We start from the raw sequence: 22,255 nt of genomic DNA, 5'->3' as shown, positions 1-22,255 counted from the left end.
TTAGCTTGTTCTTGTTACTTTCATTTTCCTGTGTAGTGTCTTAGCCTGCTAGTCAATAAACAGCCTTTCACTCTGGGTCTACAAAGTGAGTAACTTTGCCATATATTAACTGCTATATCACATCAAAGCCTATTGTGAAAATAAAAAATGACCAGGCAGCACAATCGAGAGATTTGAATTTCAGAACCATGTACAACATTTTTAAAAAATAAAACAAGCCAAGTTATCAGTGCCTGGGGTTTTCAGATAATACCTTGTTGGTGTAACTTTGCTGAGCATACAGTCATAAAACTGTACAGTTAGAGGGGATTGCCAGGGTCATCTAGTCCACCCCCACCACCCCCAATTATAAGTATCTCAGCTAGAGCATATAGGACAGTTGGCCATCTCCACCACCTCTCATGGGAGTCTATTCCACTGTCAAAACAGCTCTTACTTTTAAGTAAAACAACAGTTTTGAAGCCAAGGAATAGATGGCATTATGTATACAAGAATCAGTAATCTTGGCAAGAATATGTTCTGGATTTCTGTTGTAAGGAATATGCTGTACAGGTTTGCATGCACAAGTGTGCATTACAGACCCATATAATGCCAGCCCTCTAACATGCACAGTACATACATGCAGACCTTATTCATTCAGTCACCAAAGTTTGCATATTAACCCATTTATATTTGCCATTCTGGAGTCGGCACAGGAGGGACGCGAAGTGCAAGAAAATGTAAAGCATGTGCCATCTCTGACGGCACTATCTGTCTCTAACAGGAAAAAGAGATCAACTAAATGAGTACTATTCAGGGCTCCTCAATTAACCTGATTAGTTCAGCACAATGCTCCCATGAATGACACCTTATCTTGAAAATGAATGGGAGGGGGAGGGGAGACTTCCTCCCTTGTGGGAGATACAGGAGCTCCCTAAAGCCAGAAACGATGTAGCCTATCAGTGATCAGCTCCCTCCCTGCCCCTGTTTCTTCTTCCCTCCTTAAGCAGGCAGGTCACTGAGACTAGAGAAGGCTGCGCCTGATTAGATTTTGTGTCCTAAGGACAGATTGTGCAGGATCTCATCTGCCCAGGTGGCCTCAGAGAAAGCTGGGAAAGGATGCCCTGTAGGCTACGGCAAGACCTTCTTTCAGAGTCAACCAGGCACATGATGGGATTGCCGGGAGCAGGCTCCAATTCATTAACCCCTCAATAACCGAGGAGGCGGCTGCAGCAGCAGCTAACAAAACCTGCCTGGAAGGACGGGAGGCAGAACGAGGGGAAGCTTCCCATCCCAGGAAACAATTGTTTTTTTCTTCTTCTGAGGCATGGCTCTTTGGAACTTGTCTCACTCTTGACAGACTAATGGGAAGGAACTGTGTTGCCACCGGGAAACTGGGGAAAGACACCCTCACATATTTCTCCGAGAGCAATATCCGAGAGACACTTGCTAAGATAAGTTATAGCCACTGTAAAACATTGTGTTCACTATAAAATGGAAATAACACAAAAGAGCTATATATAGCCTGCATGGGTTTAGCAATAACGAAAGGAGAAAATATCCCAGTGACTACGGCTGTGACCTTAGATCCCCTTATTATGGTATGTCTCAGTGAAACTAGCAGTTCCTTTCTGCATAAACATACATAGGATCAGGCTGCTTAATATTTAAGGGCTAATTGGATCAAGTGCAACTTAACTTAGGAGTGTTTATCTTTGCAGAACCGTGAAGCTTAAACGTATGAGTATTAGCAATAATACTCTGGTATTATATGAACCAAAATAATCCTAAGTGTATTAGTAGCACAGCATTGAAATACTTTCAAACCAGACACGTCTACCACCCCCCAATAGTGTAAAGCAGGTCTCATCTAGCACTGTATGTTTGGGGCTAGGTTTTTTCCCCCTTTAGCATGGATTGTTCATTTTCTTAATTTCAAAGCTGAACATTTCAAATACCGGTAACTGTTGCTAGCTACATGACTGCTTGCAGACTGAATCTCCTTGGCAGACTTTCCCTGTGTAGCCAACTGGGCAGAAAGCAGAAACATGGAGCTGGGCAGCCTAAGATTCACAGCGAAGCAGAGGCCTGCCTTAGTGGGACTGTGCTAAATAGATGAAGGCAGCTGACATTGCTTGACCAAGTAAGCACCTTACTGAAGAAGCATTTAGCAGCTCCCAGGTATTTTAAGGCTGAATACTCATTCAATATTAAGCTCTGATAGTCAAGGGAAGGGCCATAGCTCAGTGCCAGAGCACCCACTTTGCATGCAGAAGGTCCCAGGTTCAATCCTGGGCATAGCTGGAACATAGCTGGGAAAAGCTGGACAGCCACTCCTGGCCAGGGCAGCCGGTTAGATAAGCCAGTGGTCTCACTCACTATAAGGCAGCTTCATATGTTCACCAGGCTGAGGAATAAGGACATGGTTTTGAGTGTAGATAAGAAAGTCTGAGGCTTCTGTTTTCCCAGTGAGTAGCTGAACATGTTTTGGGAAGAGCAGAATGCTGTTCTCAGGAGCCCTGCATCTGAATGATTTCATGAGATCTTTTTAGGGGGTCAAAGTCTGCAGAGTAGATATGTGTAGAATAGGAACACACCAGCAGGTCCTGCTCTGACATATGCACTTTCAGCTAGATTCTGTTTACAGAGCTTACGCTTATGATTTATGTTCCAATTAGTTTGTGTACTTTTTGATGTGCTTCATTTATTGTTTGTGACTTTTGTTATGTTTGCAATTATATAAATCTTGCCATGCAGTAAGCTGCCTTGAGCATAGTTTTAACCATGGAAAGAAGGCATACAAATAAAATAATGATGATGAGGATGATGATGTGCAGATTGTACACGCCTAGACGCGACCACACAACTTGGAAAACTGCAGAAAGCAGGGCCCCTGGTGAGAAACCAACTCACAGCAAGAAACCATACAATCTAACGGACACACATTGCCACCCTGATCAGACTGCTCTTTGCCCCAGACACTTTGAAGTTCTATGAATGGGTCATGTGGAGTGATGGCTCTCCATCTGTGAAGATGAAGTTAGCCACATAGATCTTGGTGGGACAGTGACTAAAAGCATTTTAGAACTGGATCAAGCCATTAGATTGCATGCTGACCATATCAGGTACATTAATTATACTTCCTTATGACCTTACTGTTTATAATCCCTGCCTCTGAACCTCCAATCATGTCTCTATGTATCTATGACTCAGGATAACACGGTATGCATTTGATGAAGTGGACTGAAAACTTAGGCCATAATAAATGTGTTAGCTTTTAAGTTGCCACAAGACTCTTTGTTGTTCCTGCTGCAAAAGACGCACCTCTGGAAATACCTCTTTCTGCCATTCCATATATCCCAGTTCGATCAGGATAAGGTTGCCAACTTGCTTTCTGGCAAATATCTTGAGCCTTTAACATCTGCATAACAGGACGAAATTGGCAGGAAAGACTTCCCTTATTGCTGAATGTCCATGCCAAGAAAACATTTTACGTGTTGTTTCCTGCCTAACGTATAACTGTTAAAGGCACAAGAACCTGTAGGGTAGGGGGAAGTTGGCAATCTCAACTCAGACCAAAGTACTGGCTAGTGTGTGAAATGGAAATAGACAGCTATTTGCTCCTCTTTCTCCCACCTTCCTTCCTATACAAACACACACATACACACAATAAAGCTCCATTAATTGAGGAGCCACAGAACACAGAGTCATTCATTCATTCCCTGGCATCAAACCATAAGCAACTTCATTGATAAACAAGCAAAGTCTATGGAGTTACTCTGGAGTTCTCAGTCTGGAAGGGTATATCGAAAGAGGGTGTCACAAATAGGGGTCAGGGGTCATGACCTTTATACCCTTCAATTTGCTTCAGCTGGGAGGAGGGGTCGCAGCTAGATAGGACGGACACAATTGAGAGTCAGTATGCTAGATAACAAGGGGTGCAAAATCAGCTTAAGAAACCAACTGTAGGGATGCTGGAGACACAAATGTTCAGCGATATGTCTATATTTGGGGCAAAAGGTGAGTTGCTTGAGAATACATCTCCAAGAGGCTTCTACACATGCAAAAAACCATCAGTTTTTGTATTCTGCCCTAACCAAAACAGACAAGATCAGTAAAATAAAATCATTGATTCTTACTAAGAAAGGCCATATTAAGGCTAGAAAGGGACATGAAAGCTGAACATTTCTTGATATAAAACTCTGGCTTATATCACTGCAAAGATGGAAGGAATATCTGTTCTGAGCATGAACATTTGTAAACATGTGCCTGAGCCCTAAGCATAGATCTTAAAGATCTGAAGTAGACTATACCGGGAAACACTGGAAAAAAATCCTTGTATGACACTGAAATTTGCTAATCCACTTCTTGGAAAGAACTCTGCAGCGATTATATGAAACATTTATTCCTTGCTCTTGTCACTCTTCTACCAAATTTGAGCTAGGTAAAATGTTCTTTAACATCCACTTAGAGAAACTTAACATCTGGGATGTCAGCCAATGGATATGCTGTTAGACAGATGCCAAAAAATCTAACTGAAAGGTTAATTTCATAGAGATCACAGAGGTAGATAGAACTTTGACTCTGGAGTTAGACCTGTTTGAAACTGAACGACAATCCACATTTTGAATACAGATGGTTACTTCAAAATCATTAAAGTTTTTAACTGTAATCTGATGCAAGTGAGACAGAGAGAGAGAGAGAGAGAGAGAAATCCAGATATCATCATGATTTGACAGGCTTTGCCACCTTCATAACCAATTACAGTAGGGAATTTAGTCTGTGCTAATAGTTTTGGGGTTTTTTTTCTTTCCACCAGTAACAGCTTCTGACAGCAAAGAATCAGTCCAAAAGTGTTTGGGGGAAGTGCTTCCTCTTGGCCCCATAGGAGGATTATTAGGTGAGATCAAATAAGGCTTGACTCTGTTGAACGCGAACATGGCAGTATTTGGAGAGAAGTATTTAGTCCCTTTGTGTAGAACAAAATATTTTGTGAGCATTTGAAAATGTACATTCAGGCCTAATGACAGACAACAAATGTTAATCGTATCAAATAATATATTTGCGTCTCTGATTTAGGGTTGACAGCAGAATCCTATACATATTTACTTGGAAGAAAATTATCCCGTGTTCTGTGGAGTTTGCTGCCTAGCAAGTGTTCACATAGCCGCTTACACCACATCCAGTGCAAGTGGCCACGTTCACATTAGCCATAATTCATAGTGGCGTGTTTCTCGTTTGAGGCATTTTTTCCTCCAACCAGCATCTATCAGACTAGAAATTTGGGCATGGAGTAAGTGGTAATGTGAATATTTGTGCATGCAGCTGACAACTTCATGAATTGGAGTGGGGATTGTGGGAGCAAGCAAACCAAAAAGGTCATGCGTATAGGTGAAGATATCTCTCTCTCTCTCTCTCTCTCTCTCTCTCTCTCTGTCTGTCTCACACACCCCTTCATAGGGGCAACACCATGCAAATTCAGGGAAGCAGAAATGATCCTGTTGCATTTTAAGCCACTAATATGAACATATCCTATAAGTCCTAGCAGCACAGGGTTAGATCCTGGCTTAGCCATGCTTAATGTAGACCCACTGAAATCAATGGGACAAAAGTAAGTCAAAACTTAAATTCCATAGGTTTCAGTGGGTCTGCTGTAAGCATCACAAAGTCCGAGTCCAACATATTGTTTTATGTCCAAAGATGGTTAATAGGGGTTTTTTCTTTTTCTTAACCTTGGAACTGTTTAATATATATTTTTATAGAAATATAAAGCATGAGGCTGAGGTCAGCATTATGCTATTACCAATTCTGGGGGGACGGGGAAAGCCCCATTGAGTAAGCAGAAGCTCTTGTGCAGGGCTTCCGCTGATGGGGTTTGTTAGCTGAAGCCTGCCCATGAAGTTTATTTTATTCTTAATTTATCTCTGATGAGTAGTTCAGTGGATAGAGAATTAAATGTGGATATGAGTTCAGGTCTCATTTCTCCAAAGAATGTGTTGCAGGCCTGAGACAAGTTGCCGTACCTTAGCCTGGGAATAACAGTAACTACCATACCTCAGGGGAATATCATGAAGAATACAATAAAGACTAGCAAAAGGTTGTTTGACATGTCTTTATTAATGATTTTATATAATTGCTGCAAGCCACTTCAAACACATATTTTGGGGAAATGGCATATAAATGGTTTAAATAAATAAATAAATAGTCATACTTGTGTTTTCTGCCAAGTAGGAAAGGTATCATCTGTTTAATGTTCTGCATATAATAAGATATTCTAACCAATCTGTTAATTTACATGCTGGCTGAAAATATAATTTCAGAGCGACTTTAGCAACTAAAATCCACCTTGCATTTGTGTCAGCCAGACCCCAGGAAATGTGTCAAAATTGACACGAAAGGGAGCAACAAGCTAATCTTAAGTTTCTTCTGTCGCCTGTCTTCCCCTTTACTGGTCTCAGCCTGCATTTCCCTCCAGCACAGGAAGAGTTAAAGAAAACAATAAAAGAACAAGTGAGTGTACAGGATAGGATTTACTGGCATTTACTTTTAATCTATGGTCCTTTGCTCTGTGGCTTATCAGCCCTATGTCAGTCCTTTTTCCTCCTTTATATTTCATGAGCAGCCCCCCATGCTGCTACTGAGAGACAGAGCCCAAGTGTCTGTAAGCTTTTTGTCAGGTAAAAAAAGAAGAAAAAGGCAAGGAACAAGAGGAAAAAAGCAAAGCTAAGAGGCATCTATTAGATGTCACTAGGCTTTTGTATTCATGTCAATGATTCGGGATTAGAGTATTTGAAATAATCTTATTGAGAGGAATCAAAAGCCCCACAGAGCGGGTGGCTGCTCCCGTAGCATATGGCAGGGCAGAAGACAATCTCTTATTAAAGGCGTGTTAGCCAACACTGTTCCATACAGATATATACAAAACTATTGTGTCTCCAAGAGTTAGCTAAATGATATAGTTGGAAAATGCCACGCTGGAGATGCCTGGTGCTGCTATAATGCAATATAGATTGCTAGAGTGTCAGTTCAAGTCATAACATGGCGATTCTTTATAACATATTCTCTCTCTCTCTCTCTCTCTCTCTCTCTCACACACACACACACACACAGACACACACACACACACACACACACCACTTCCAAAGTGCTTTCCCTTCAGTCCAAAAGTGTATTTAGGAGCAGTGCATTCATAATGTGAAAATTTGGCTATCCCCCCCCAAAAAACCACACAACTTTAACAACCTCTAGAATAACTTTGTTGATATTCTAATCTAGGGGATTAAAAAAACAAACATGAAAGAATACACAAACTGCAGAATCCAAGAAGAGGTATTTCCATTATATCTTAAAAGAAAAAAAGGGAGGGGGGAAATGTTCTTGTCTGACTAGGGAGTTTTGCCAGATTAAAGCAATTAAAATTCTGTTATAATGAACCCTGTATATCTAAAACCTTTATTTGCACTGGAACAAAGGTTTGTAACCAGAGAAATGGCCTGTGCTAGATTTATCTTCATCTGCCTACACCTTTCCAGGAGCTAAGAACTGAAGACAAAAAAGTACTGTTCACAGCATTTCAACGGCTGCTGTGAAAGTCTATATCTGGGTCACTTTAATAACATCCAGGATATAATTTCAAGGTAATGAAATAACACATTTTAACGACCTACTTCATACCCAGAGCAGATTAACAGCATCAAACATGTCACATTCATTTGGAATATAGATTTTCATATACTAAAGATGTGTCACAAGTATTTTAAAGTGCCACAAATGATAGAGGACTTTTTTTAATGGGGGGGGGGAGGAACCACCTTAAAATATTCTCCTTTATAATTTTGGAAGTAAACTTTTCATTCATACTTTAATATATCTGATCACAACTGCCTGTGCACAGTTCCCAAAATGACACAGAGACAACATTGTATAGTGCACCCTGTACTTTTCCAGAACTCTTATGACAGGAAATACGCTAGGATGTTAAAAGAGAAAGAGAAATTTCAGTGCATGCCACGCTCTTGACACATGCTGCTTGTTTTCTGAAGCTGTATTAAATGCCTTTCTAAAAAATCTGCCACCTTCTGTGTAGGATCTATAGATGACAGTGTAATTTGACCCATCTTATTAGCAGCATGAAATAGATTTTTGCTTTACTGGATTATATGAAAGTATTGATGACCACAGTGCATTCTAGCAGTTATACTCTAGTGCATTTACTGGCCACCAGGCAATCATTAAATGGAAGCTGAGAGGTGGAAGAACTGCTTTATGTGGTTTCAGTGCCATCATGTTGTACTTGTGCAATTTCACCACCGGTTGGTGGTGCACGTGCTGGATGCTATAGGGCCAGCACTGCAGCATCTGCATCATATGAAAAGGATCCTTTCCTCTCTCTGGTTGCCGCTAGACCTAGGTGGTTCATAAGTCCATGGACCCTCCTCTCTTCAGCTGAAACTTAATGGCAGCAGCATCAGGGGTTAACATCACTGGTTCACATTGTGCTGAGTTTCACACCCTGCAGCAGGGAATGGCCTCCTGACCCTGCTGCTCTTCCTCCTTGGTGTTGCTACCTTTTCATCTGCCTTCTCTAAGCATGCAAGTTGTGGTAAGAATAAATAGGTGGGGTAGCATCAGTAGCAAGTGATGGGACAGTGCAGCGGTGCTCACCTGACCTCTCATTGCCCATGTTACTGCTGCTTACCAGGAGGTAGAGAAGGAGGAGAAGTTTGTGCAGCGCAAACACACTAAGGTGGTGCTTCCTCCAGCTGGTTTGCACCTTGCTGACCTCCCTGTCTACTACTTGCATCAGCAACACAATAAGTGGGAGGTAAAGTGAGCACTATCACCCTACCCTGCTGCTCACTTCTGTGCAGCATTCTGCACATTCCCTCTCTAGGTAGTTGTGCAGATGGAAGAAGGCAAGCAAACATGTGACAGAGCAGGGGACCACCTAGCCTAAGAGCCCCTCAAAACCTGGAGGAGGCACCGAGCAACCATTGAGTTGCTCGGTTAAGTTGCTGGTGCCAATGAAGCTATGATTCTCAAAGAAGATAGTAAAGGGAAGTACAGTAAAAGCTTCGTCTATCCACACCTTCCCATCTGAGTTTTTGCAATGCAACTAAGCTCCTCTCTTCTCTAAACACAGCCATTGCAGGTCTAACTTCCACTAGAAAAGAACATACTTTTCTGGCATTGTTTCATTAAAAAAAATAATCATTTACACGTTTAAAGTTTGCGAAGAAATTCTAGGAGTTCACCAGACAGTATCCCAGTGATTGATAAAAGCATGTTCACACACATGTACACATGGTGTACAACATCAGGTGTAAAGGGGCAATGTGGATCTGGTCCACCACAAGTACTCAGGAAAGGAAACTTCAATTGCCTGTGACTCGCTGGCATAACAGATGTTTGTTGCTGCTTCTTAATTAATGATCTCTGAAGAAGCCGCAAAACTGTTACAGAGAAGTCGGGGTTCTGTACAATGTGGCTCTACAATCAAGGTTGACAAGTCACCTGTCCCATCATCCTTCAGCAAGAAAAGGCCACTCCACATCACTCTGCAGACAGGCAGACCCCAAATGAATCAAAGCAACCTTTTTCTTAATATTGGAACCCCGTGTATTTCCATTGCCTTGGCACATTTTTCAAGTACAACAAAGGGATCCCAAAATCAGATTTACTCCACAGCTATGATTCAGAGATTAGATATTTCTGGATTTTCTCCATTCTGCTCTCCCCCACAATCCATAAAAAAGAGGGGGGAAACCTATCTACACCCCCCAAAAAACTCTCTTTTTAATAATACATGAAATGGAATAAAAGATTCTTAGTTCTGTTGACCCAGGTAATCCTATGGGCCGCCTCTGTCCTCTTTGCCCCTGCACACACTTTGAAGTAGCAGCTAGCATTAAGAAATCAATAGCTATGAATAGGACATTTGAAGTTTTGTGAAGAGAAACAAAAGAAAAGCCGGGTCCTTTAAGGTACTCACCCCTGCAAAGTTGGGTGGGGAGTGCTCAGTGCTTTCTGGGCTACCCTGTCAGGATCAGGCCCCACCTTTCAGCCAGATGTTTTAAGGGCTTTTTTACACTGAAAAGAATATACGTACACTACATATTCTCCACAGAACTTGCCCCTGAAATAAAAGCGAAGCTTGTCACCATCATTTTCAAGCCACTTTCCAGGAATAAGAAAGCGGCAGGGACCACTTATTTGGCATGGGCCAAATAAGATGTTCCCAAGTTCTTTCCCCCGCAACTAATGAGCAGATTAGGAAAATACCATTGCATCAAATGAGTGGTGCCAACCCTCTCACTCCTCTTATGCTGAGGCAGTGTGTGCCACGGTGTAAGGAGGACTACGAAGAAAGGCTGGAAGAGTGCCAAGGTGGTGTTATGTGTTAAACACTTGCCTTGGGTGACTTGTGGAGACCTGAATTCAAATTCTTACACAGCCACAAAGCTCCTTAGATGACCGGTCACTATTTCGTAACATAGCCTTACTCACAGGGCCATTGTGTGCTTAAGACAGAGAGGAATGTATACGTTTCGCTACATACTATGGTGCCTGGCGTGCTCTGGTCCATGGGGTCACGAAGAGTCGGACACGACTAAACAACAACAACATGGTGCTTTCCACATATAGGTTTGTAGGTAACTTGCACGATGAACTGGAGCAATGACCAAAAACTCCAAAATGATACGTTCAGGAAGGCAATCGTTATTCCAGTTGCAGCTGTTCCAGATGAAATAGAAGGATCAACACTAGGAGCAGAGCTATAGTCACTCTTTAAGGAGGTATTTCCTGTTGGAAGGTAGTGTGTCCTTGACTTTTCCAAGCAAAGCTCAGGCCTAAGCCCAACAGAAACATCAGGCACAAACCAAGCAAGGTTAACTGCTTTGGAGTCTCATTAAATTCAATGAGAGAAAGAGACTGAAGCACATGCTTGATTCTCCCACTGAAACCAATGAAACTCAAAAGTGCTGAATGTTCCCCAGATTGGCTACCTTAATGACAGAGCAACTCACACATAATGGTCATGCACACATAGAACTTATGAACCTGCACACCGCCCCATTCACTTCAGATCTCTGCATGCATGTTCAAAGGGATACAGGGGCAGAATTTTACCACTTTTGCAGTCAATGAGGCAGCCCTTGCAGGAAGAGACATTTCAAGCATACCTCTGTCCTTGCAAGAAACTGCTGCACTGAGATCTTTGTTCACAGTACAGTTCATGCTGGTTAATTAACGCGTCTAAAAATCTTACACCAGACTTCCTGTTCATCTTTACGTGAACTACCAAGACTACATGAAGCTACATCTGAGCTTTGTCTATTTGGATCCTCCCATCAAACACAATCATACACCTTCCTCTGCCCATCCTGTTGCCATCCTGGTTATGGCATGAGCATAAGGTATTTGACCCATATGCAAGTGTATGAACAGATGATGGATTCATATGACCATTTCAGCTGCAGAAAAGGCTTGGGCACGTTCAGGTCACATCAGCTAGTAATGTGCAGGCAGTGCCAAATTAAAAAAAAAAACACGAATCCATGCTAAACTCAACCTACAATATCATATATGCACACAATGGACAGCATCTGGAAGTCATCATGGAACAAGCTTTTCCTCTTCTGCACCACTTGTGTGAATCAATGCTAAGAAGAAACTATTTTCAGACACTTAGCACCGCATCAGCAAGATAGATAGATAGTTACAGGCAAAACTGGACTGCTTTGCTGAGGAATTCAGAGCTCTAGAGGCAGTGGTCACACAACAGCTCTCTTACAAAGGAGCAGCTTGCTGGCTACTCTCCCACAGAGCAATCTGGGAAAATATCCCAGTACAGAGTGTTATGGGCATAGAGAGCAGATGTTTTCCACTGGAATCCAGTGCACACTGGGAACATACAAACACCATCTGAAATTGCCTGGCTTAAGGGAATTTGCTTGATCACATACCTAGAGTTACTATCTTTAAAAATGGCCCTATTCATTATGGATAAATTGGGTATAGGCCTACTCAATTTAAACAAAACAAAACAAAACCTCTCTAGCATGGCTAATATAAACAGTAGCCCGGTAACAACTCTGCATCAGACAACCAACTTGGAGGCAGTGGCTAAGCGCTGTGGCTGCTTTCAGATATCAGAATTAATACTGAGTCTCTGCATGATGCAATTGTGTACACTAGGCACTGGAATAAATTATTTTATTAGTTTAGGGAAATAGTCTCGGATTCTTGGGCATTAGCTCTCAACAGGGATACAGAAAATAGCAGCTATGGTTAGAGACAGTCATTTATAAGAAAGCTGGAGGTGCAGCCCATATAGGTTTCTTTTGTCCTGCAATCATCTTCCATCAAACAAGTTTTGTAGGTTTTTGAAATGTCTTAAAAACCTGAAAAACCTTATTTGCCAGAGGTAATGATTCACTATTAGCAATGAAACACTTGTGATACCACTTTTGACTCTTGGCAGGGAAGTGGGGAATCATCTCTCCCCCGTCATTATTGAGAATTGGAGCCATTAATAACCATACATCAGGGATGTTTTTCTCCCACCACTGGAATGCATACATGCTCAAACAACAGGTATTTAAGGGGATCCAGGGCACTAGGTATGAGTGTTTATGCTGGAGTGATTCTGCCATATACATTGGAAGTAGACATTACTTTCCATGTTTATCTTAGCCAAGAGAACCATTGCTCAATTGTTTCATCCATGAAGGGAGACGGGGATGAAACTAAATGACAAGTAGAGAAATCTCACTAGAATATCTGTTTCAGCCCTGGTCAGTTTGGGTGGTTTTAAAAAATGTGTGTGAGGCTTTTTAAAAAAAGTTTGAAGCCATGCCAAGACACAGAATCATCTTTCACAAATCAAGAAATAATAAGACTCTTCCTTCCTGTTGTATTGCACCCTATGTGACTTTTTTCATTATCATCTTTTCAGATTCTTACAAAGCAAACCTAATTAAGAAGCTCTCTCATTAGTCTTCCAGAAAAATTAGCACAGCTTATGCTAATTACTCCTGTAAAATTTAATAAACTCATTGAAATGGGAATAGTCTAATGAGGTTTTATTTATTGAACTAGAATAGCTATATGGAAAAAAAGGTTAGAACATGGGAATCTCCACTGTGGCAATAAAAGTACAATTTATTCAATTCCTGCCCAGGAATTTTATAGCAAACCTTTTAAATTCAAATTTGAGTTACCGTTTGAATGTTAAATCTATGTAGAATGTAATAACAGGAAGTGGTTCGTTTTTTATTTTATTTTTTTGCTACTACTAGGCTGAATGCACGCAGTGTCACTTGTAACAGAAATTGTTGCACCCTGAATTGTTTTGCATCACACTCACTTCCTCCAAAGACTCGTCCCTCCACATCTCCATGAACTTGCAGGTGCTTTTAGGGGGATGCATGCACCTTCCGCTTAAAAAATGATAATTTACCTTAAAATAGATGTTACGCCCTATCTCATTTTGCTATACTTTCTGTACAATGTAAACTGTATCATCCTGCTGTAAAATGAACTAACTAGGACAGGGAACACATGAAGGGCCAGTTGGGGCCTGGGGGAAAGCTGTGTACCAGCACAGCTTGTGCCAAAGCAACAAATGGCTTTTAAAATGGCATTCATTGGGGATACTGGGCTGCGTTCAGTGTAATGCTCAGGAGATTCTTGTGCATTTCTGTTCGTGCAAACCAAACAGTATCTCCTCTCCTCCTCCCTTGCACTGTTCTGGGGGTTCTCCTGACCCTCTGGAGCAGGTTTGGGGAAGTTATGGGGCACACAGAAGTGGAGGGGGGAGCCCACTAGTGCAATGATTTCATTTAAAGCAGCCCTAGGGCTTTTATTTTAATCTGTGTGATTGTGTTGGAGATTATTTTACAGCATCTCTAAGGCATCTGTGTGTGTGTGTGTGTGTGTCTGTGTCTGTGTCTGTGTCTGTGTGCGCGCAACACAAACACACTGAGGCCATAACTCAGCAGTATTCTGTGGTAAAAGCAAATGCCCTGGTAACTCTGGTAGGGTTGGGAAGGACCAACGTAAACAGTATTCATAGCCTGTGTCTGGCATCCTTGAGCAGCTGACAGGACCCCAGTACTTACTCATCTCCAACCTTAATACCCACCACCACCATCACCTGATGTGGCATTTGGAGCAGCGCCAGCTGACTGTATCAAGCCACCACTTTAATTTCTCTCAGTGCCCCAAACTTTTTGTCACTCTGAGGAATTGTGGGGAATTTAAAGGGTAACTAAATCCAGCAACACAGCACTCCTTGAAGTGCTATCATTGTAGCCAGGTGATAAGATACAATGATAGAGAGGGGACACTTTGCCCACGTTCCCCTCAAGCCTGGAGCCAGTCATACAATACTGGGCTATATGAACCGATGGTATAAAGCTTACAAACTGCCTATGAGAAAAATAGATTGATGCCACAGCATGGAGGGAAGACAGATCTCTAGAGTATAGAAAATTTCCTAAGGTCATTTTGATCGCAATCAAAACGTGCTCCTCTAAATACAAAGTCATTTCCCAATGCATCTGCCAAGGCTGTTCCAACACTCTACATTTATGATTAAATGGCTCCAGTTCATTCTGGATTATATATTATAAATGAATATAAATGATAATTGGAGGCAAAAGAGCATGTTATACAACTCTGTAGGTACAAAGGTTTTACATGTGTCATATATCCGCACTTTTCATAACACACAAATGTAATCGCTTTTAAGCTGCCTATATTCACCAGTGTATCTTTGAATTTTCAGAGATTCGCAATTGTCCAGAATTGTCAATACTCACATGTGGCTACTGTCATTCAAAATTTTCCAGACATGCTCCAATATCATTTAGAGTGTATGTGTAAAAATCATAAGTATCCTTCTTGATCAGACATTTGAAAAACCGTATTCTGCAGATATAGCAAAGAGGTAGTAATCCTCATAAGGAAACATGTCTATGATTTAAATGTGATCCTTGCCTACTTAAATGTAGCATTTAAGGTGCCCATTCTATTAATACAGGTCAAATACAGGACTGAGCAGTCTGCTAGGCATCAGAGAAAATCTTTGCAAACTCTCTCCCTCTCCCCAAATGTGTCCTGTGAAGGATCACTTGCAAATAAAAAATAGCTAAATATGGTTTTGCATATCAATTGGCATAATAGCTTACAATTTTATGCACGCCAGAGTGACAGCAGAGTGCAACTCAACATATGTTCCAGCTCGTGACGGCTTTTTAATGTTAAAACAATTTGTAAAGTACTCTGTTTAAAACACAGGCTTCATATAGATTGCTTCGTGCTTTTCTAAGCCAAGGGGGAAATAATATGCACAGGGTAAATGTCACTAGTAACATCACCAGAGCCACTAGCTGTACAAAGCGCATACTTTATTTTGCCTAAATTGTTTGAACTAGCCCTGGCCAAGAAAAAGGTTTTAAGTACCCTACTGGGACAGATGCTAAGCGGCAACAATAGAAGCCACACTAATGCGATCCAGGTAACTCAATCCTGTTTCAAAAACACAGGGAAGGCTAATTACAGCACAGCTGAGTCAAATTTCTTATGCCACTGCAACCCAAAGGAGCGGGTCAAAATCAGATGTTATTCAAACCACAGTCATATCAACCTTCCATATCAAAGTCACCACTTAAAACCGAGGGAAGAATTTTAAAAGATTAACCAGTTCACACTCAAAATGTGTGGTGAGGCAAAGTTTAATACAGCCCAGTTCCACAAACCAAATTCCAGCTTTTAATCTGCCTCAGCGCAAAGTTCTGCAATGCTGGTGAAGTACCGTATGACCCAAGTTGTCCAAACTACTAAGAAGAGGAACAATATGCAGACGAGGGTGCCTGGATCAGATGACTGATTTCAGTTTAGTAAATCAAGAGATGAACAGCTTTTGCCTGTCCACACAAGCAAAACAGCAAACCTAATTAACCATAGTTTGCCAATCATTCATTTCCAAGAAACCATGGCGCTTTGAAACATGCCAGGATATGTGACCACAGTTTGAAGTCGGTTTAGCACCCCTCACTTGCTCCAAAGCTTATAACCATTTTCTCCTCAGCTTGGTCAAAATGAGAAGTTGTGGTTAATTATAGATTTTGCAATTTGACTTCTTGCAATATGAAGGGAGGAACACAGGATCTTCACGCATGGGCAAAAAGCTTGTTCGTCTCTTGGCTTACTAAGCTGAAATATGCTAGTCTAAAATGCAGTCAATGCCAAAGGTTTTATTCCTAAGATGAACCACAGCCAGCACATCTATATGTAGGTAGAACCACACACATTTCACGTTCAGTATCTATCTCGTTGTTGAGAACCATCTAGGAGACATATAAATTTTCCATGCAACTGCAAGTGCCATCTTTAATACCCCATCAGACTATAATACACCTTGAATACACAACAGACACATTAATTAATTACTTTTGTGCTCTCCTGTGTTCACCTAACGCTCTTCAGCAATGCAAGTATGAAATATAAATTCACTGCTACTGTACTGTAAACTAACTCAGGAATAATTTGCAAAGACATTTGCCATGAAAGCATAACTTCTTGTTTCAAAAGCCATACCAAAGACATAAAACTACATAAATACAATGGCTTATCAATCATGTCTTTCCAGTCACTGCGTAACAGAATGCCACCTTGCTCCGACGTCACACGGCACTTTCTGAGCAATCCAACAAAGAGGATGAATTGAAGGTTGCGATCATTAACTCAGGCAGCAAAGCAAGAGGAAGAGTTCCATACCACAATGATATAGTACTCCTTCTCTTAACTGATAATGGACAGTATCAGCCTTGCGTGGTCACTTAATTCTCACAAAGTAATGCGACATCGTAACAGTTTATCATATGTTTCTGTATGACGAGCTTCAATAATTAAAATGTAAAAGTGACTCTTTGGCTACAGCGTTGCCTAATTTGCAAGTCTGCCGAGTGCAAATTGCACAGAACAACTCCAGCGAATTTATTGTTCTACAGTGATTTATTCGGTCATGTCAGATTAGTAATTTGGATCGGTTTAGAAACCGTAATAATTAAGACAGGCAAAATGAATTAATCAACTGACAATACAATCAAAATGGCACTCAAACCAAAGAAAACAAGCTGGAATCCGGGGGTGGGGGGGTTGTTGAGAAAGGGGGGGCAGAGGAATCTTTAGTTTTCAGATATCTTAATGCATAAATAAAATAAAACAAACCTTACAATTTAGATAGATTGCATCCAAGGGAACTACTGTAGCTAAAAAGTGATAATGATTCAAACATTTTTCAAAGTAAAAAGTTAAATATTTATAAGCACCCAACCACATTTCATAAATCACAAACTATTATTATTTTATATTCCCGAAGCTTCCCAGGCACAGCATGCGAATCGAGGCGCAGAAAGTTGCAGAGAAAAATGTCCCCCTTTAGGAGCATGAATCAGAGACTAGCACCAGAACGCTCCACAGAGCCTCCACTCACAGTTACATTCCATATGGCCTTTCCACAAAAATCAAAACCTTATAGCATCACTAATTCCCTATGAACGACAAAATTACGCCCACGGACGCACATCACTCTTTGCCCATTAGCAACACAAGGCAGGTGTTTCATTATAATGAGGAGTCGTCGTCCCCCCACCCCACAAAAAGAAAACCAACTACCACACACACCACAAATAGCTCGAATAAATTCAAGGAAAAGGATAGCAGCCCTTACCTGTCAATTATCACTGGATCTGAAGGAGTCTCATTTCTGTTGCCGCAGCTTTTCTTGTCACAACAGCGGCTGCAGAGCAAAAAGGGAGAGGATTTAGTGCAGCCATTACACTCTCAAAATCATAATTACAAATACAGGAGGGTTCACATTGCCGGCTAGAGTTACTGTTCTGTCCCTGTCTGGAAATCAGTTGAATATAGAAGGTCACATATGGGTTAATGACTAGGTCTAACATCTTGTACAGCTGGCAAGCAACAACAATTAATAAATAAAAAGGGGGAAAGAGGGTTATCCCACTTTTTAGGGATAATAATGCAAGATTTCTTGAGGTAATGATTATGACCTTCTCCAGTTACATTGCAATGGTTTGAGACGTCCCATAGATAAGTTTAGAAAGAGAGCAGGCAGAAAACTCCTATGGAGAAGAGATTGTTTGAATGCACTTGTTCTGTAGATCATTAGAATCCTCAGTCTCTCATCTTCTCATTTAAAAACAAAAAACATTTCTAGACCTAATCGTTTTGCAGCTGTTTGTAAACATGACAGCAAGGTTTGGGAACGCTTGGAATCCAGAAAGCAAAAGAAATTCGTAATGTTTTCCATGTTGCATTATTTAAGACCATTCTCGCCACATTTTGTTCAATATGCAGGATGATGCCTGTTTGGAATAAAGACAAAAACTCTACATGGCCATGAAATTTGCATTTACACCTTATTAGCAGGTAATACACAAGTGTGATCATGATCTATTTCCACTTTGACACTTGGTGCTGGAAAACATACCAACATCTCAAATAATCATCTCTTAACAGTGAGATGCATTTTCATATTTCTTGTTTGGCTCTCATGATTCAATGCACAGGACTGCCCTGTGATCAAAAATAGTGATCAAATAGAGCCAAATCTGTCTCTGAAGCCAATTCTGCCTGACCCTCTTTGGCTACCATACATCTCTGGCAAAACTAATTGCCAACAAGAAATGTATCAGTCTTTACATTTAAAATCCTATGGTACAGTTCAAAGGCACATGAGAGCACCACCTTGCTGAAGTTAAGCATAACTTGTTCTAGTCAGTGCCTGGATGGGTGACTATTGGGAAGCCACATGTACACTGCCTTGGAGTCCATTCCATGACAGAAGAAACAGGGGCATAAATGTAAGAAAATAAAAATAAAACAAATTACAAACACTGGAGCAGGTCTGTGGCCATGCTGGCTGGGGCTAGTGGGAATTTTGAGTCCAATAACACCTGAATGGCCACAGTTGTTAGGAGCTGGAGTCAGGTCAGCAAGAAAACACCTTGTGTCAGTGAAGTTAACTGTTTAGTCAAAGGAACCATGGGCGTAGCTAAGGGGGGCTCAGCTGCCACCCCTAGAACAAGTAAAACAATAGAAATACTTAACTGACTGACCAATCACGTCGGTTCTGCCCCCTAACAAAAGTCCTGCCCCCCCCCAAAAAAAAATCCTGGCTACGCCCATGAAAGGAACCAAAACAGTGCAGGCCTAGTGATAACAGCAACCCTTCCCGAGTAGGTCTTGCCCCAATGAGGCAGTTGTGAAGACTGAAGCGCCCCACTTTCCCACAGCTCAGTCTCTGCCTCCCCCCAGGGTCCTTCCCCAGCATCCTGCTGCTCCTTTGTCTTGTCTCTGTTTGCTCCACCCTCTTCACTCCTCTCTGTGTTCTGGGAGAGAGAGCAGGAGGGGGAGACTCCTTGGCTTCTTCAGCAGCCTGCCTCCACCTTGCCTCTTGAGCCTCCCTCCTCTCCAGCCTCCTCTTCTGGACTGCTCTCTGCCGCAGCCTCTTTCTGCTCGCCAAACCCTGCTGCCTCTTCTGCTTCTGACACCTCCTGGTCCCAATCTGCTCCCTCTTCTCCCTCTGAGCACCCATTGTCGTCCCACTCCCCCTGGCTCTGGGCCTTCTTCCCCTAGGGGTTCCCTTGGAGATTTACCAGCTGGTGCGTCCCATCATTAGGGTTGCCAGAGGACAAACTGCTGTCTTCCGGAATATCCCCCCATATGTCACTTCTGCCTTTGAAATCCCAGTAATGCCCGGGAAATCCTGGACGTATGGCAGCCCTACCCACCACTGCTCTGCTTCCAGCCAGTCCATGACAACAAGTTAAGCCTTCCCCGGTATAACTAATTCTTTTGTGCATTATTGCCCACATATCCTGCTAGAGTTGTGAAGTATTTTTTTAAAAGGTTATCATAATACATGCTCTTAAATATTCTACTTACACTGCAATTTAGGCTAAGATATCACACACACTTTCCTGGGAGTAGGACCCACTGAGCTCAGTGGGACTTGCTTCTGAGTAGATTAGGGTTGCCATACATCCTCTTTTTCCCAGACAGGTCCTCTTTCGGGGGGGAGGAGGGATTTCAGTTTTTTGAATTTGCCAAAATGCCCAGGATTTTGCAAACAGAACCAGACAGTTTGTGTGCAAGTATCACTCTCTACTTCTTCCAATCTCTATGGATGTGCCCAGTGCTTTTTTTCTGGGGGGACACAGGGATACGCATACCCTTAAACATTTTGTAAATCTAAATTTGGTCTCATTGAGGGGCAGTATTTCAATATGAGTAGGAAAATGAGAGTACATACCTCTAGCCTTTTTTTTAGTTAAAAAACAAAAACAAAACTGGACGTGCCTGCTCTCTGTGCAAAGACTTGCTTTGCGAGCAGAGCCAGGAAGTGTGCATGTGAGGATCGCTCTTAACCTTTTCCTATCTCTATGGTGCACCTGCATGGTGGATATTGGGATTGGGAAGATCAACTGGCTGCCTAGACCTTTCCGAGTGGTTGGCCATGCCAATGCCCAGTAAGCTGCCTATGAGCAAATGGGAATGCCTGGGGTGGTGGGAGCTTTGGCTACAGACACTATCATTGTCCTCAACCCCATGTTTAATAAGTTTGTGGTGTCTGTGGATACCTAAAAGGGAATCATGGAAGGCAAACAAAGCCATAGGCCCTGAAGTTAGAGAGATGCATCCTTCTGTATCTTTCTCTTGGTCCTTGTGCATGCCTAAATATACAAATAGAAGACTTCGTGCATTCAGACTCCCCTCCCCCAAAAGAAATTTTCAAGCCACTTTATGAGCTGGGTGCTTCACGGCAACAACCGTCATGTGGAGACCCCCCTCCTCAGCCTCACTAAATCACACGCTACTTCCTAGCACATACACAAAGTTGGACCAATCATACAGCAGGGTGAAGCAACCTGTTTTAAGTGGCACCATCAGGGTGGGTGGAGAAAGGGGCAAACTGCTACCTGAGTGACAGAATCGTAGTAGGGTAAAGCAAGGGGGTTTGGACTCTGCTATAGGGAGCAAAATGTCTTGAGGCAGCATTCCTCATGTGTTACTCACATGACAGGGCTGTTGTGACAGATACTTATATGATGAAGGAAATTTACATGCAAGCAGTACAGTGGTACCTCGGGTTAAGTACTTAATTCGTTCTGGAGGTCTGTACTTAACCTGAAACTGTTCTTAACCCGGAGCACCAGTTTAGCTAATGGGGCCTCCCGCTACCGCCGCGCCACCGGAGCACGATTTCTGTGGAGTCTGTAACCTGAAGCGTAAGTAACCCGAGGTACCACTGTATATGCTGTTGGCCTCCCATCAAAAATGCTAAAGGGAAGGCCAGGGTTCAGGAAGGCTGGGAAGTGAAGGGTGAAGAGGACCAGAAATATTCAATGTGAGACTTGAATCTTGCCAGAATTCAGCCCCTCACTAGAAGCTCACCCTATACCAACTGTGTGTGAAGATAGACTTCTTTTCCCCAGTAGAGTTCTTGGAAGTGTCGTGCCATATAAATAGCTCTCCAGGGAGAGCGACAAAGGTTTGCTTGTGCTGTGCAACAATATAGCGAATAATGTATGGGGACCCACCAAGATTGGCAATAAAATGATAAACGGCACTAAACATAACAGAAGCGCCTTTTACAAAACCAGACTGTTTAAGCAGTTTTACGAAAATAAAAATGGGAAAGAACACACAACTCTTTTCACAGGGCAGAAAGCTCACAGCAGCTATAAAGGGCTTCAAACTTTTTTACTTTTTCACAGATGAATGGATTTCCACACCTGTGGGGAATTGGCATTGTTTTGGTTGCGCCAAATATAATGAGAACCGTTGATTTGTTCTCTGCTCCGTAAAAAATAACTTTTAAGACATACAGTATCAGCATCTGAGGACTGTCTGTCAATTTTCACACCACCCTGTCATATTTCCCCACACTCATGTACTGCCAGAAACATTTTTATATCTTTTTTTTAAAAAAAAAACCTGCAAATAGCACTCCCTTCCAAAGAAGTAGTACTAATTAAAGATGTGACCTCACCTCCTCTCCAAGATGAATGCAAGATTAAAAAGTGATCGACATAAAATAGTTTTAAATGACTGTTGAAAACTAAGGGCCCCACCCAGACTACTGAGGAATTAGTAAGCGATAAGGGGATGGGCAGAATGCACGCATTAAAATAGTTAGCAATAGAGGGAGAACGCACGGGGACCCACAATGAGTCATATC

General features: G+C 42.0%; 2 protein-coding genes across 10 annotated transcripts in view; both read right to left on the bottom strand.

Annotated features, from left to right (window-relative positions):
- Nucleotides 1-22,255, bottom strand: part of LOC308582131 (ovomucoid-like) — a 331,104-nt gene that overhangs the window by 102,654 nt on the left and 206,195 nt on the right. The gene's annotated exons all lie outside the window — the stretch shown is intronic.
- The window catches only part of EBF1 (EBF transcription factor 1), a 369,352-nt gene that overhangs the window by 320,704 nt on the left and 26,393 nt on the right, over nt 1-22,255 (bottom strand). For all 8 annotated transcript variants that reach the window (XM_081184946.1, XM_081184950.1, XM_081184947.1 and 5 more), the window contains exon 6: nt 17,720-17,788. In XM_081184946.1, the coding sequence (XP_081041072.1) occupies nt 17,720-17,788 (69 nt within the window). The remainder of the gene's footprint in view (nt 1-17,719; nt 17,789-22,255) is intronic.

The sequence above is a fragment of the Podarcis bocagei genome (genome assembly GCF_964188305.1).
Source record: "Podarcis bocagei genome assembly, chromosome: 2".
NCBI classification, from domain to species: domain Eukaryota; kingdom Metazoa; phylum Chordata; class Lepidosauria; order Squamata; family Lacertidae; genus Podarcis; species Podarcis bocagei.
The sequence above is the reverse complement of the archived record's forward strand: the minus strand, read 5'-3'. Positions and strand labels throughout refer to the sequence as shown.